This window comes from Nanorana parkeri, unplaced genomic scaffold (assembly GCF_000935625.1).
Source record: "Nanorana parkeri isolate BGI_ZX_2015 unplaced genomic scaffold, ASM93562v1 scaffold392, whole genome shotgun sequence".
NCBI lineage: Eukaryota > Metazoa > Chordata > Amphibia > Anura > Dicroglossidae > Nanorana > Nanorana parkeri.
Genome location: NW_017306660.1, coordinates 650,307 through 667,158, shown reverse-complemented (window position 1 = coordinate 667,158; position 16,852 = coordinate 650,307). Strand labels below are relative to the sequence as shown.

At 46.2% G+C, this 16,852-nt stretch overlaps 1 protein-coding gene across 1 annotated transcript in view; it reads right to left on the bottom strand.

Moving 5' to 3' along the window:
* Nucleotides 1-3,394: 3,394 nt before the first annotated feature.
* Nucleotides 3,395-16,852, bottom strand: part of ASB2 (ankyrin repeat and SOCS box containing 2) — a 25,205-nt gene continuing 11,747 nt past the window's right edge. The window contains exons 4-10 of the mRNA XM_018559402.1: nt 15,126-15,292; nt 13,387-13,542; nt 11,791-12,036; nt 10,874-11,048; nt 7,875-8,436; nt 4,213-4,366; nt 3,395-3,537 (exon numbers count right to left, since the gene is read on the bottom strand). Coding sequence (XP_018414904.1) covers nt 3,395-3,537; nt 4,213-4,366; nt 7,875-8,436; nt 10,874-11,048; nt 11,791-12,036; nt 13,387-13,542; nt 15,126-15,292 — 1,603 coding nt within the window. The remainder of the gene's footprint in view (nt 3,538-4,212; nt 4,367-7,874; nt 8,437-10,873; nt 11,049-11,790; nt 12,037-13,386; nt 13,543-15,125; nt 15,293-16,852) is intronic.

The window sequence follows — 16,852 nt, the reverse complement described above, 5'->3', positions numbered from 1 at the left end:
GCAGACAGTTATGGAGCGGGCACACTGGGAGGTTATAATGGTTTTTGTTAAACATGACAGAGCGACACTTCAGGCTCGTTCATGCCACACAGTGCGTATTATTGTGCGTATGACGCATGTGTCTGGTGTGAATGTGGGCTGCAGTGCGTTGTAATAATGCATTGCAGCGCTTGGGGTTTTGTCATCATGTAAAAAAAAAAATTGCAGCATTTTGCAATTATGGTGACGCAAATTGAATTGCATTGTTGTGCGCTGCAAATAATGCAACGTGTCTATATTTTTCCTCGGCGCACAGCAACACAATACTTTTGGTGTGAACTGGGCACATAGACAGCAATGGTATTTGCGGTGTCCTTCCGTTGAGCCTGTGTTGATCATCGCATCCTAACGCACTTGTTGTGAATGAGCCCGTAATTAATTTTGCTTGTGCCTGCAGTTCTTATTTTGGCCAGAGGGGTCCCTGCTCCCTCGTTACATGACCGGCAAATTTGTTCTCATTGGAGATTCTCTTCTCTCCAAATCTGTGTTCAAGGCATGTATGATGTGTTTGCAATTATCCGTGTGCTCGTGTTGTGACATTTAGGCCTCATTCACACAGCTAAGTGTCGGCCTGTACAGATCCGTGTGGCGTGCACGGCCGTATCGGGCTGCTCCCGGGAAGGACAGTCGCTGCGTGTGATTTGTACGCAGCAGCCTGTTCTTCTCTATTAGAGTACGCGGCTGTACGCTCACCCAAGCTGCACATCCGTGCGGGTGCAGGTGTCCGTACTCGTACGCAGACAGGATGGATCTTGTCTGCGTCCGAGCACAGACACCCGCACGGATGTACAGTTTGGGGGAGCGTACGACCGCGTGCTCCCATAGAGAAGAACAGGCTGCTGCGTACAAATCACACGCAGCACCTGTCATTCCACCAGTGCACGCTACACGGATCTGTACGGGCCGACACTTAGCTGTATGAATGAGGCGTTATTCTCGAGATTCCTAAAACAAAAGACAAATCACTAGATTGTAAGCTCTGACGAGCAGGGACCTCCTAACCCTCCTGTATTAAAATTGTATTGCTAACTGTACAGTCTCCCTCCATGTTGTAAGGTGCTGTGCAAACTATTGGCGCTATATAAATCCTGTGTAATAATAATAACCTGTGCACTCTGCTGCTCATCTGCAGACACATAAAACAATTTAAAAAAAAAAAGCCTTGTACATGAACATGAAGGAAACATTGTCCATGGGATATAATGTGTATTATTCTAATTTGTTTCTATATAAATACAATCATTAAAAAATGTAAATTGATGTAACATTGGATTTTACAATGGTACATAGTTACTGCTGTGTGCTTTCTAATAGATCATTGCAAAGTCTTATTAAACTTATGGGGAGGTATTACTTTAATACTATTTTATTATATTTATTATACCATTTTAAAGTTTACAGACATGTACATAACTTGTTCACGTTCAGTTGCGGCCGCTCAGCCTGTAAAAGTAATTGAAAGGCTGAGAGGCTTCACAGCTGTCCACATGTATTTGCACATGGATTGGTTAGGAACAGATGGGCCGCCCTGGACGCAAACAGTCTGCAGTCTACAGCGCCGCTCATCTGTCCCTAGGTGCATGCGATTGTTCCTTGGACAGCGTCAGCCTGTCATTGATTTGTGCGGTGATCTGGGCGGCATATGGCCATCTGAATGAGCCCCAAGTCCCTGCTGCTGCTGGGAGACTGGCCATAACATCTACTCTGCAACATGCGCCGTGGCTCCTGGACCTTGTTGCCTTAGTAACACTGGAGCTCCGGTGAAATGAGACGGGTCCACCAAGTTGGTTGGAAAGGATCAGTAGGTTTATAAAAATGAGCAGCGGGCATTAAATGGATCTGAGCTCAAAAAGCCAAGATTTGCTACATTGTAGCAAACCACTAGAAATGCTACTTGTGCCACGATGGTGATTTCTGCCACATTTTTAATATATAAAGTGACAAACATGATGCAGCAGTCAAAAAACAAAAGCTGAAAAGCATTTAATGCACTGACAAGGGCTTTGCCTGAAGTTCATCCAATAGGCTTATAAAAGGAGGAACACATTGGTAGCTGCAAGTCTTGTATCAACTCAGTGCACATGATGGCTGCTGCCATGTTTAAAGGTGGCCAATGATGGCTGGCATTGCTATGTCTAATGATGGACCAGGATGACTTTCACAACTATATATATAAGGCTGGCCTAAGATGGATGCCATTGCTATGTCTAAGAATGGCCCAGGATGACTTTCACCACCATGTATAAAGCTGACCCAAGATGGCTTCCATTAATATGCATAAGGATGGCTTAAGATGTCTTCTACCACCATACATAAGCTTGGCCCAAGATAGCTACCACTGCAATGTGCAAAAGAGGCCCATGACAGCTGCCAGGATGTCTTCCACCACCATTAATAAGGCTGACCTAAGATTGCTGCCATTGCTATATCTAAGGCTGGCCCATAATGGCTACCACTGCCATATGCAAAGGTGGTCCATGATAGCTGCCAGGATGTCTTCCACCACCATGTATAAAGCTGAGCCAAGATGGCTGCCATTGTTATGTCTAAGGATGGCCCAGGATGTCATCCACCACCATGTATAAGGCTGGCCCAAGATGGCTGCCACTGCCATGTGCAAAGGTGGCCCAAAATAGCTGCCTTTGCCAAGATGTTGGCTACGGTATTCTGTATGGATTTTCCTGCCTTTGGAGAAATCACTTCACTGTTGGGACCCCCATAATTATTCTACCAGATCATGCCAATGAACAGAGGCAGCATTAAAGGTTTCTTCCTTTTCCTTTACAGAAAAAGGCAATGATTGGCAATCAGCGTTGGGACAAAGTCCTCTAGAACCCAAGGTGAACAGGTGTGTCCCTCTCCCCTTTCCCCAATGAGCTGTGAACTACCTAAGCAGCATAGGTTGCAGCCCTTTTAGCCCTCCCCCCCCCTTGTTGAAGCAGCCAAGATGGCCATCAGCAGTAAAAAGCTTCCAAAACTTAAATATACTTGTTGCCGCTACCCTATGCATCCTGTTTGTCTCATACAGCGCCTGAATGTATCACTCCACCTAAATAATGGGCCTTGCAAGGCCACTGTGACACAACCCAATATAAATACTTATAGTACCAACATTCCATTACCTATACAGTAACTTTTACACTTTTGTGACTTTTTGCTCTCTTTACAGTGCGTTGCTCCATCGATGAGATGGCTTGCGTGCCCCTCTAAGACATCCACAGATGTCAACCGTGCTGACGTCACCACCTCTTGGCGAACCCATCTCTGGTTTTATCAAGATAAATCCATCTTTTGTTTCCTAAATGTCCATTGAATTGTGTTCTGGATGCCTCTGTACCAATGTTTCATCAAAAAGCTAGTACTCGCAGGAGTTGTCATGGTTTAAATACCGGATCAGCCGACCCGGAAGAGGTAAAGTGTCCAAGAGCTTCAGACGATTCCGGCCGACCATGGTTCGAACCTTCAGGCGGCACAAGTGAGTGAGCGGCCTGGGGGGCTCTGAAAATGAAGAGAGATCATCAAAGAGGTAAGGAGTTAATATATATATATATATATATACACACACACACACACACACACACACACACACACGTACATAGCATGTCATGATAGCAAAAGAAAAAACTGAACCAAATGTTTTATTTTGGATAGAGTGGAGAGGGATTAGACCCCCTGTCACCCTCCCTATTTGCCCTGGTGAGTCCTCTGGTGACAACCCAAAATTTGGGATTCTCTTTCACTTTCCAGTGGTGACCGTTCTCACTGAAAGTGAATAAAAATCCCAAATGCTGGGTTGTCACCACAACAGGAAGGAATAGATGGGAAATCTTCCAATGTGTAGTTCTGGTGACCCTGCTGACCACCGGGGATTTCCTCTCACTTCCTGTTGTGGTTATCAGACAGGAAGTGAAGGAAACGGGAAAGAGATGCCTGTGCATAACTGTCACTAACACCCCCCCCTTTCCCGCCCCATCATCATCTCAGCCTAGTCAAAGTCACAGCTTTTTAATGATGAAAGGTGGAACTTTTATGAAAAATGATCCCGTTGCTGTTCATTGTAACATTTTGGAAAGTTATCCCCGATAGTTACTGATAGAGCCGACCTAAATACAAAATTGCCGGCTTTGCAAGTCATATTGAATAAAGCCCTCGTTGATTGATCGATAAAATTACCTGATTTATTCTTGATGCACTCCCAATCCGCATAGCTATCCAAATGTTCCTGCAAACGCGAACAGAGCTTCACATTTCCTACATAATCCAGAAGGACGTCAATTATAGGACCGGCCCAGCGGCTGAGCTCCGGGGTGGAAACCATCTCGCAAAACTGAAGAAACAAAAACAGATTGTTGACCAAATATATTTATTTTAGGCACCAGTGATCCACTCAAATCAGTTCCTGTGCCAAATAATTTCTCTACAACAGCCATATACACACAGCAGAGATAGTTTGAGTTAGAAGACAATGAAAGATCAAATCCAGGAAAAAAAAACTTTTTTTTAGAGTTGGATAAAATGGGGTTAGGGTTAGAATCCCAAGAGAGATTTCCCTCACTTCCTGTTCTGCTGAGCTGTAGCCATGGAGGATTAGTACATTGCATGCCTCTAATGGTCCAAACCATAAATGATTACCAAGAGGATTCAAAATGGCATATTCCTAGAACCCCTAGAATGAAGGTGTCCAAAGCCTGAAACGCGTTGGTTGTACTGTCCCGCATTGAATTACGTTATTGGATTCCTCAAAGTTGTAAGCAACTTGACCACTTTTTCTGGTGTTCCTCTCCCACCAACAGCCAAACTTCCCTGCCACACCCGACATACATGTTGTCACCAGGACAGAAGGTAATGAAACCTCAGCAATGGAGATCTAGACCACAAATATAACCTGATGGAGGACCTAAACCTTCCCCAACTTTTATAATAATAAAAAAAGTGTGTTTAAGGTTGCATATTTCTCCTGTGGGGGCAAATCCCTTCACCTTCTGTCTTGGTGACACCTTAGAGAGTTAAAGTCTACACCAAAAAGGTGAATTCAACTTCAAGTGTCAGCTTAACGTCTAAATGACAGATTTTTGGAGGCACAAGTAGCTTTTCACTATGGCAGCCTGCCTAGGGGGCGGCCGTATTTAATTGTGACAACCCATAGGGGCCGATTTATAAATCTTCTGCTCAGTCATACGCTGGGTGATTGCGGTTTGCTTAGCATCCCTGCCACTAGATGGAGTCAAGGAGTATAGGATTTTCCTATACTCGTCCACCACTCCATCCAGTGGGAGGAATGCAATGCAAACCACATTCACCCGGCGTATGACTGAGCAGAAGATTTGTAAATTGGCACCTTATTATCTGCACACGTGCGCCGCAACAGCCATACAAAATAATAGCTGACAACCTTTAGCTACGCTAAACGCACTTCTGAAATGTTTAATCAGTTTTGGTTCATCGAAACCTCTTAAAAACGAGCAGGCCTCCAAAGTTTTGAACCTTTTAAACAGAAGTCCCATTGAAATCAAACTAATCCAAAAAATTGTGTAATACAGAGCAAAATTGCAGAATGGCTTAGAAAGGTCTTGTCAGTCCAGTCGGGTGAGATAGTAGGTACGGGTATATCAGGAAAAGGAATTGGCTCCTAGAAGCCCTAAAAATGGTGTCAGGGAAGATAGAAAGGATGGCACCTGCTGGCACTGGCAGTCAAGATAACGGTGCTCAGGCAATGACAGTAGCAGGTATAAGACGGAAGTGGTCTAAGTTCCTTCCTCAAAATCTCTACCAGGAATACTAAGACAGAAGAGTGGGACCTGGTGGCACTGGCAGTCAAGTGAAGGGTGCTCAGGCCACAGCTGAAGCAGATATAAGCCAGAATTGTCCTAAGTTGCTTCCTCAAAAACTCTACCAGGGAGTCATAGATAGAAGGGTGGCACCTGATGGCACTGGCAGCCAAGCTAAGAAAGTCTGGGCAATGACAGAAGCAGATATTAGGTAGGAATAGCCTACGAAAAACTCTACCAGGAGTACTAAGATGGAAGGGTAGGGCCTGGTGGCACTGGCAGACAATGGAAGGGTGCTTAGGCAACAGCTGAAGCAGATATAAATCAGAATTGGCCTAAGTCACTTCCTCATAAACTCTACGAGGGGTACTAACATGGAAGGGCAGGACCTAATTGCCCTGGAAGGCAAGCTATAGGTGCTCAGGCAACAGCACAAGCAGATATAAGGCAGAATTGGCCTAAGTCGCTTCCTCAAAAACTATAGCACGGGTACTAAGATAGAATGGTATCACTGGTGGCAATGAAAGTCCAGCTAAGGGTGCCCAGGCAATGACAGAAGGCTGAAGTGGCCTGGGTCACTTCCTTTAAAAATTCTCCCAGAAGTACTAACATAGAAGGTGGGACCCGGTGGAACAGGAAGTCAAGCTAAGAGTGGCTAAGCAATGACAAAAGCAGATATAAGATGGAAGCAGCCTGAGTTGCTTCCCCAAAAACTGTACCAGGGATAGTGAGTAGACATGTGCGATTCGTTTCGTTACGAATCGAAATTCATATGAATTTTCCTGAAATTCAAAATTTCGGAGCATCCGAAATCCAAATGGCAGTTTCCGAATTATATCCGAAATACGAAATTCCGTTAACGAATTTCGGATCCGAATTTCTTTGAAACAGGAACTAATAATATTACCCCTGTAAATGAGGTTGAACAACATGACAAGATTTTTTTTTTAATCCGAGATCCGGATCCGCTGCTTCTGATGCATTACAATACCCAGTTACACACACAGGCAGGAAATACGACATTCCGTTGATGTATTTTCGTTCCGTTACGAACATTCGTTATATTAAAGTTAAGAAGCAAAGTACATTTATATTGGAGTTGATGGTAGTTTTTTTTTTAAATACGAAATTCGGACACGGAATCCGTTAACGGAATTCGTATTAAGTTTTGGTTGACCAATCAGAGGTTCTCTTCTGCTGCTGAGAGTTGCATTACAAATACAGGCAGGAAATGCGAAATTCCGTTGACGTATTTTCGTTCCATTACGAACATTCGTTATATTGAAGGTAAAAAGCAAAGTACATTTATATTGGAGTTGATGGTAGTTTTTTTTTTTATACGAAATACGAAATTTGGATACGGAATTCGTATTTCGGATAAAAAAAACAACTACCACTCCAATATTAACAAAGGTATTTTTGCTTTTTAACTTCATCATAACGAATGTTCGTAAAGTTACGAAAATATAACCGTCACTAATGAAAATTCGTATTTCGTACGAATCCGAATTGAGTTCAGCTACGAATTACGAAATAACGGTTGTTCCGAAACGAAACGAAACAGAACACATTTTTTGACGGCGCACAAGTCTAATAGTGAGACAGAAGGGTGTCACCGGATAGCACTGGAAGTCACGCTAAGGGTTCTCAGGCTATGACAGAAGGCAGAAGTGGCCTGAGTCACTTCCTCAAAATGTCTTCCAGGTTTGCAAAGATAGAAGGGTGGGACCCGGTGGCACTGGCAGTCAAGCTAAGGGTGCTAGGGGACCACAGAAGCAGATATAAGACAGAAGTAGTCTGAGCTGTGTGAGAATCCAATCTGTCCCCAAAAAATATTGACATTTGGTTTTGGCTCGGGACATCTGCATGTAAAAAATTCAGTCCTAACCGAACAAAATGTCCAAATATCATGATCAACTTACTTCTCTTCTTACTATCTTGCTAGGCTCGGATCATGGACTTCAAAAGCACTGGGCACCATTATATCTAAATTCTCACCTATACTTTCACTGAAATGCAGTATAATGCTGAGTACAAACACCAGTAAAAAGAAAGAAAAATTTGTACCTGAACAATTTTGGGCTGTTTATTGTTTTGGGGGCCATCGTCTCGGTGCCTCCGGTCCTCAATAGGCGGGTGCGGCCGGTTTCCGTATTCACATTGAAAACAGGAGTCGGCATCACAGCCAAGATCCATGAGATACTTCAACAAGCTGAGATACTTCATTGAGAACATGATGGTGGCCGGGAAGGAGGTGGGGTGGCTGGCGATGTAGGCGTTGATATTGGCGCCGTGATCCAGGAGCATCTTTATGGTGTTCAGGCAGCCGTGCCGGATGGAGATGAGCAGAGGGTTGATGATGTCCACATTGGGATTAGCGCCAGCTTCTAGAAGCAGTCTCGCGGCGTAAATGTTGTTGTTCATGACGGCGAAGTAAAGTGCAGTGCTGCGCTTGTCCTCGTACAGTCTGGCACGATCAAAGGAGAGCGTGAAGTTGACGTCATAGCCGGCATTAATCAGTTCCTCCAAGATGTCGTCGTTATTGCGTTCGGCCGCAATGTGGAGGGGGCTTATTCCACTCCTTTTCACCCTCGTACGGCTCGTCACCGGGATAAGCATCGACACAATCCTATGGGAAATAGACAGCATGTGGAATTTAATGGGTTGGGAGCCAAACCCCTATAAAACACACTTATTTCACCTTCCCCACTGACTCAAATTCAGCTGGAAATTTTCACTAATCTTTGGGAAAATGATGACTCTCAATCTTGTTCATCCCTTACAGTGATGTCGTCACTGGGTGCTCCTCTATGCAATGCAGGCAAATCATGGCTAGTGGAAGGAGCTTCATGAAAACATCCTCTCAAGGACCCTCAGCTCTGATGCAAGCAGTGGGCTGGCTCTTGGGAGGAGTTATGCAAATATCAAAAATGCCTCCATGGGTAAATGTCAGTCTGGAGGAGTGGGCATTTCTAGGCTGACAGTAAGGGGTGGGACAGAGACAGTCAGGCTGGGGAGAAAAGCACTAGATAATGCTGGACATCCTCCAGCCAGAAAATGAGGCGGGGCTCTATCTGACTTGCTGCAGCGTCTAATGCACTGTGTGAGAAGCTCCCAGTGTGCAGTGAAATCAGAGTAAGCAATTTCAGTCAAGAAGAGGAGCCGGAAACAACTGTGCAAGACTGAAGGAAAGTCTGGAGTTCATGTTGGCAAGTGGAGTCTGGTGGCAGCCTCTGTCCGAGGAGTGGGGGAATTGCTACGTCATGTCCCCATGTGATCCTATAACCGCTAAGTCATTTTCCCATTTTCTTCCATGTAAACAGAGTGGACACATGAGCACTGTTTACTACTGGCAGTAGAGGGAGCCCAGTTAAGGACTAATGTGTCCTCTGCCATGGACACGGGGAGCCATTTTGGGAGATCCTGTGCTTAGTTCTGATATTGTGGCCAATTTGGATGCCGACATGCTATAAATAGCACAATCTATATCACAAAGGGGACCCCACTGTGGGAAGTGTAACCAGGGAGGGACTGGATCCCGTTTGATAGTGACAGTTAGGCTCCTTCAGCTGGATGCATGTTAAACTCCTGAGAAGACTAGCTGGTCATGGTGTGGGATGCTTCATGAGAAGAATGGACTACCAACTGCCCCTCCAGAAGAGATGCCCTGGGAAAACTAGGTGGTCATGGTGCAGGATGCTGCACGAGAAGGGTAGACTACCACCGGCCCCTCTAGAAGAGATGTCCTGGGAAGACTAGGTGGTCATGGTGCGGGATGCTACAAGAGAAGGGTAGACTACCACCGGCCCCTCTAGAAGAGATGTCCTGGGAAGACTAGGTGGTCATGATGCAGGATTCTACAAGAGAAGGGTAGACTACCACCGGCCCCTCTAGAAGAGTTGTTCTGGGAAGACTACGTGGTCATGGTGCGGGATGCTACAAGAGAAGGGTAGACTACCACCGGCCTCTCTAGAAGAGATGTCCTGGGAAGACTAGGTGGTCGAGGTGCTACAAGAGAAGGGTAGACTACCAGCAGCCCCTCCAGAAGAGATGTCCTTGGAAGACTAGGTGGTCATGGTGCGGGATACTACAGAAGAAGGATGGACTACCAGCAGCCCCTCCAGAAGAGATGTCCTTGGAAGACTAGGTAGTCATGGTGCGGGATACTACAGAAGAAGGATGGACTACCAGCAGCCCCTCCAGAAGAGATGTCCTGGGAAGACTAGGTGGTCGAGGTGCAGGATGCTACAAGAGAAAGGTAGACTACCACCGGCCCCTCTAGAAGAGATGTCCTGGGAAGACTAGGTGGTCATGGTGCAGGATGCTACAAGAGAAGGGTAGACTACCAGTGGCCGATCCAGAAGTGATGTCCTGGGAAGACTAGGTGGTCATGGTGCAGGATGCTACAGAAGAAGGATAGACTGCCAGCGGCCCCTCCAGAAGTGATGTGCTGTCATTTAGTGGGGTGTCTGCTGCAAAGAGAATGAACCAATCTCTTAGGAGCGTAAGGAAGGCAAGTTTAATGTAGTCTGTATCCTTGTCCAGAACTCATATCCATCATTCATTGTCCCTTATTGTATAGAAGTGAACTTGAAGAACATTAGGATGTCACTGTATTTGACGGATTATTTGACAAAAGCTCTCCTAAAGGAACAGTTGTGTTGTCTTGTTCCCTTGATACCTCGGCTACAAAGTAAGCTCCCTCCACATTGACCTTTAAGGAACCTGCATAGTTCCAACTATTGAGAAACTACAAGACCCATCATCCTAGCTGACTGTTCCTCCCCAGCTGGAGGTTATCAGTTTGCCCCAGGCCGATAGAGATGCAGATTGACGTTCTGAAGTGCCTGAGATTCCTGAGCGGTGACATCGGCCCCCCCAGTGCAGGGGTTGCTGTTAGTGTTTCGAGTGCCAGATACATTACTCATTATTTGTAAGATCTTCAAGACCTGTCAGCCTAATCTCTCCCCCCTGAGCTTTTAAAACTCAGAGGGTGGGGGTGTTTTGTGAAGGCTGAGATGACGGAGGAAAGAACACAGGAGTGAAGGGAAAGTTGGGGCACTTACCCATCATTATCCCGCTTCTTGGAGGCGATGTGGATGGGTAAAAATCCGTCCTTGTTTGGTTTATTGGCGTCCGTCCCTTGCGACAGGAGGAACTCGACGATATGGTTATGCCCGTTCTTACAGGCCTCGAACAGGGCGCTGGCATTGTCATTCGCTTGGGTATTAATGTCGGCTCCTGTAAAAGGAACAGTTCACCGTTGAGTAGACATGGGCATTAGAGGGAACTAAGGATCATAGGAAAGAAATACATCTTAGTAACAAGAGATACAATGTAACAATTCTAAAGAACAGTTGCAATGTACTGTGGGGGAGGCGTGGCCACAGATAATATAGATAACATGGCCAGCTTAGATAAGCCAAACACAATACAGTGCTTCAATGGAAGAATCGTATTTGCTCGCTCCTCCAGCTGCTGTAAAACTACAAGTCCCATGAGGCATTGCAAGACTCTGGCAGCCACAGGCGTGATACCCGGAGGCAAAATCATGATGGGATTTAAAGTTTCAGCACAGCTGGAGTACCAAGGTTGGCTACACGTGGGTTAAAGCATAACTCGTTTAGTTTCTGATGGCATTGGGAAGAGTGAGACCCTCTGAAAACATTTTATTACTGTTTTTGTAGCCATTGTGGAAATTGTCTAATTTTCACGCATTTTTGGTGTTGTCACAGAGACAGGAAGTGAACAAAGTCAGTCTGACAGGAGCCCAGACACTAATAAAAAAAAATGTTTTTAAAGTAAAGTGAGGAAAGGTGAGAGCCACAGTCATGTCTTTATTGCTGTTGGGGAGATCACTTCCTGTGTGGTCACCAGAACAGGAAGTGATGGGGGATTTTCCCAAAAAGTGCAAGACGGCAATAACAAAAAGCCTGAGCCTTTCTGAGGTGTGATCACATGTGATGTGGTGAGTGGCACCTACCGCATTTCACGATGTAACGTAACGCGTCCAGCTGCCCGCTCTGTGCCGCTACAAACAGCGGAGTGATGCCATAGCAGTTCTTGGCTTCGATCTTTGCCCCTCCTTTAACCAGGATGTCTATGATGTCCAGAGCGTTCTGGGACACGGCCTCGTGAAGCGCCGTCCAGCCCTGGTTACACCTGTGGTTGACGTCGGCCCTGAAGGCCACCAGAATCCGAACTGCTTCGGTGTTCTTCCGTTCAGAGGCTGTTCAGAGAATAAATTGGTAGCATGTGAGCTGACAATCAGATATCTTACATGGCTCTGCTGCAACCTGCTCTACTCATGTCACTGCAAAGGAAATGCTTGTCCCGTTTTTTAAAGGTAAACTTCTGGAGGGGCCATTTTTTTTAAAAAGAGCTGCCAAAAATGTTGTGATGGCTGCCTCTAGGATTCTGCACCACTTACTACTGACCCCTGAACCCTGCGTTACTTACTACTGACCCCTGAACCCTGCGTTACTTACTACTGACCCCTGAACCCTGCATTACTTACTACTGACCCCTGAACCCTGCGTTACTTACTACTGACCCCTGAACTCCACATCACTTACTACTGACCCCTGAACCCTGCGTTACATACTACTGACCCCTGAACCCTGCGTTACTTACTACTGACCCCTGAACTCTGCATCACTTACTACTGACCCCTGAACCCTGCATTACTTACTACTGACCCCTGAACCCTGCGTTACTTACTACTGACCCCTGAAACCTGCGTTACTTACTACTGACCCCTGAACTCCACATCACTTACTACTGACCCCTGAACCCTGCGTTACTTACTACTGACCCCTGAACACTGCCTTACTTACTACTGACCCCTGAACTCTGCATCACTTTACTACTGACCCCTGAACCCTGCGTTACTTACTACTGACCCCTGAACTGTTACTTGCTACTGTCCACTACTCATGTACTCCATGTATTACCTTCTGATGACCCCTGTACTCATTGTGTTACCTACTGATGACCCCTGTACTCCATGTGTTACCTACCGATGACCCCTGTACTCCATGTGTTACCTACTGATGACCCCTGTACTCCCGGCATTACCTACTCATGACCCCTGTACTCCATGCATTACCTACTCATGACCCCCGTACTCCATGCGTTTCTTGCTCCTGACCTCTTTATTTCATATCTTCTCCTGACCCCAGCACTCTGTATGTTGCATACTCATAATTTCCTGCTCTGCTCCATGCACTCTTAAACCCTGTGTTCTGTGTTACACACTCCTGACCCCTGCACTCTGTGTGTTGCACGTTCTTGACCCTAGATTAGGTTCAGGGTTTATTTAACAATGCATCGTCAGCCGTAACCGACCACACATGATTCGCTGCATGCCACATTATTTCATTCCTTATGGTGTCTTTATTTCTTCGATGTCTGCTTCCTCTTCCAGAAGTCTGTGACTAATTGTTTCAGGGCATGCAAAAATGGGGGATTGATTATGTGGGTGTGTCTACAAATGGGGGTGTAGTTTGGTGGATGTGGTCCGTAGGGTGTCCCCAGATTTCATTAGTGAGAACCCCTTTACTTTATACAAACCCCTTACCTTTATACAGTGGGGTCTCCCTCGCCTTGTTCACAATATCCGGCTCCGCTCCATACTCCAGCAAGTAACGCATGCATTCCAAGTGCCCCTTTAAGGCAGCAAGATAGAGCGCTGTTTCCTCATTCAGAGTGCGCTGGTCGATGGTTGTAGGGTATGCTGAGTGAACAATTAGTAAATATGTTATCATATAGTTTAGGTTTGTTTCCTTTTATTAAAAGAAATCTTTATTTAAATTTTGAAACATTTTTTTCTACTTTTTTCACTGATTTTCTATTCTTCTCAGTTCCACGGAAGTACCAAGCAGAATAGCCGAGCCGAATGCCATTCGGTGGCATTCGGCTATTCACTCACTGCCGTTCTGCCCCTATGAGAATAGGCCAAACGGCCCGGTTGAGGTGAACTCCTTCTTCACTTCGGGTCGGCCGAACATGCTGAGCATTAGAAATGTGCACCGGCAAAAAATTTGTTTTGTTTCGGATTTTGCGTTATTTTGTTTTTCGGGATTCGGGTCCGAAAGTCAATTCGTTTCGGGATTCAGACGAAATTCGTTAGCGGTAATCTGTACAGGATTTGGTTTCGTTTTCGTTCGTTGCAGCAAAGTGACATTTGAGGGGAAAAAAATGTTTTTCCTTCTAAAATGTTGCTTTGCTGCAACGAAATTTTGTCCAACAAAACGAAATTTCATACAGACTACCGCTAACGAATTTCGGAATCGGAAATTCGGAGTCGTTTGCATTCGTTATATCTGTAATTCGGATACATACGAATCTCCGAATTTTCAAAATTTCGTCCCAATTTCCATTCGGAAAGTAACGAATCGCACATGTCTACTGAGCATGGTCGGCTGAACCGTAGCCAGCCGAAGCAAGCCGATGTACGTTCGGCTCACTTCACTTCGGGTGGGTTATTCACTCAGCAGCTTTGTGAATAACCCTCTATGTTTTACTACGTCCCATAATAGTTGAAGAACATTCCTCGAGAAGAGAACATTCAATTTTGCCCAATTCTCACAGCCATGGCAGCCATCAGGGGGGGTACGGCCGGTACTCATGTAAGGGGCCCGGGCAGCCTGGGGGGCCCGCCCAGGTCCCTTACATGACTATCGGCCGACGGTGAAGGGCGCGGAGGCCTGGCCCTAGCAGCGCAGGGCCCCAGCATTGCCATTCCAGCGGCTTTGAGACAAGCTAGGGCCCCATCAGCGACGCTGCTCGTCTGATGTCGGACTGGCCGGAAGTGACGTCACGTTAGTGACGTGACGTCACTTCTGGCAGGTCCGGCGGCAGACAAGGCCATGTGTGCAGGTAAGAGGAGCTAGGAAGGAAGGAAGGAAAGGAGGGAGGGGATGGATGCAGCTCTGACCCCTTCAGAGCCCACTATAGACAGTCTCAGATGGGCTGTGCAGCATCTATGGTGGGCTCTGCAGGGTCACTCTCAGGTGGGTCCTCTGTCCAGCGCGTCACTAAGCCCTGAGTCCAGCGCGTCACTAAGCCCTGCGTCCAGCGCGTCACTAAGCCCTGCGTCCAGCGGCAAGGGGGGGGTGGGGCCCGGCCTAAAGCCGTGTAAGGGGCCACAAAATTTCTGATGGCTGCCCTGCTCACAGCAGCTGGTTTATTCTTACAGAACAGATCTACATGCAGTTTTGCTGGACGAATAGCTATGCAAAGTTTTTTCTACAATGTTATAAATGAATAATTAACATTAACGATACATGATTGTTAGGACTGTGAGGTGCTACAGACCTTTCTGTAAAATCTTCAGGCAGCCCAAGGATCCATAATATGCCGTCTCATGCAGGGGAATCCATCCATCTTTGTTGGGCTGGTTAAGCTTTTTCCCGGATTTTATGGCATTGCTCAGGCCCTCCTCATCTCCTTTCCTGATCAGCTCCTCGATGGGGTTCAGTTCTCTGTCGGAGACAATTAAAGATCCTCAGACAAAATTTCTACATAAAAGTATCGAATTTGGTTGTTATGGTTAATGAGGAAATTTAGTAATTGCCGAATTAGAGTGGGGTTAAGGTGGATTTTTGTTCCCTCCCTCCTCCCCCCGGACCTCTGCCAGAAACAGCAAGGAAAAGCAAAAAGAGATGGCGGCAAAACTGGAGGATCATTGACGTGTATGGACCCCTCTCAAACAAATAAAATGCGGGAAAGTATTGCCCCAAATACAGCAATACGGCAGCCTCCAAATGCAGCAATGGCAGCCTCCAAAACGCAGCAATGGCAGCCTCCAAAACGCAGCAATGGCAGCCCCCTAAATACAGCAATGGCAGACTCCCAGATAGAGCAATGGCAGTCCCCCAAATATTGCAATGGCAGCCCCCCAAATACAGCAATGGCAGCCTCCCCAATACAGCAGTGGCAGCCTCCCAATCAGCAATGGCAGCCTCCAAATGCAGCAATGGCAGCCTCCAAAACGCAGCACTGACAGCCCCCTAAATACAGCAATGGCAGCCCCCCAAATACAACAATGGCAGCCCTCCAAATACAGCAATGGCAGCCCCTCAAATGCAGACCCTAAATAAAGCAATGGCAACTAGGGTTGCCACCTGTCCAGGATTCACCTGGACAGTCCGGGTTTTGAATGCTGTGTTCGGGTTTCATGGCAGCAGAAACCCGGACACAAGATATCAAGCAGATAGGGGCAACCAAAATTAAGATAGGGGCTACTGGCCCCCCCACTGAAAATAATCTCAACTGTGATATTTACATATGACAGGGTGGCACTATTTACATATGAATAAGCCATGTCTCATTCTCCCAAAAAAATGTTTGTGTGTCGCTAGAGTGTTCGGATTTCACATGAAGAAAAGGTGGCAACCCTAATGGCAACCCCCCCCCAAAAAAAAAAAAAACAATGGCAGACGCCCAAGATACAGCAAGATACAGAAATGGTAGAACCCCAAATACGGCACTGACATCCCCACAGCAACAGGTTTCTTTTTAAAAGGCCAAAATCCTTTGTTTTATGCTTGAAGGGAACAATGAGTCAGACTCGGGATGGCGGGGAGCCAAATTTATGCTTTTTAGGTGCCTGGAGAGATGACACCACAGAAAATTGCTCAATTCCTGACAAATGAAACTCTTTTTTTTTCTTTGCTTTGTAAACATTTGTGTCCGGATCCCCCCGAAGTCCGCGCTCTCTTTCTGGGAGAAGTCGTAGCGTTTCCTGGTAACTTAATGCGCGGCTATTAGGCGGCTCAAATCCACATGGAGCACACAAATATTCCACAGACATAAATACCGAAGAAAAGATGATTTAATTGCCCGAGTTAATTGCTCTTTGTGTTGTGGAGTCCTGAGCAGCGTTGCGGCCAAGACAAACATGGACGTTAAGTCGACACAGATGCTCCAGGCGTAGCTTTCACATCAATAACTGAGCGGACACTGAAAGGTCCATACAGGCAAGGTGTATAGGGAGCCTCAGATATTCTACATTCTATCATATGCTGGGGGGGGGGGGGGGG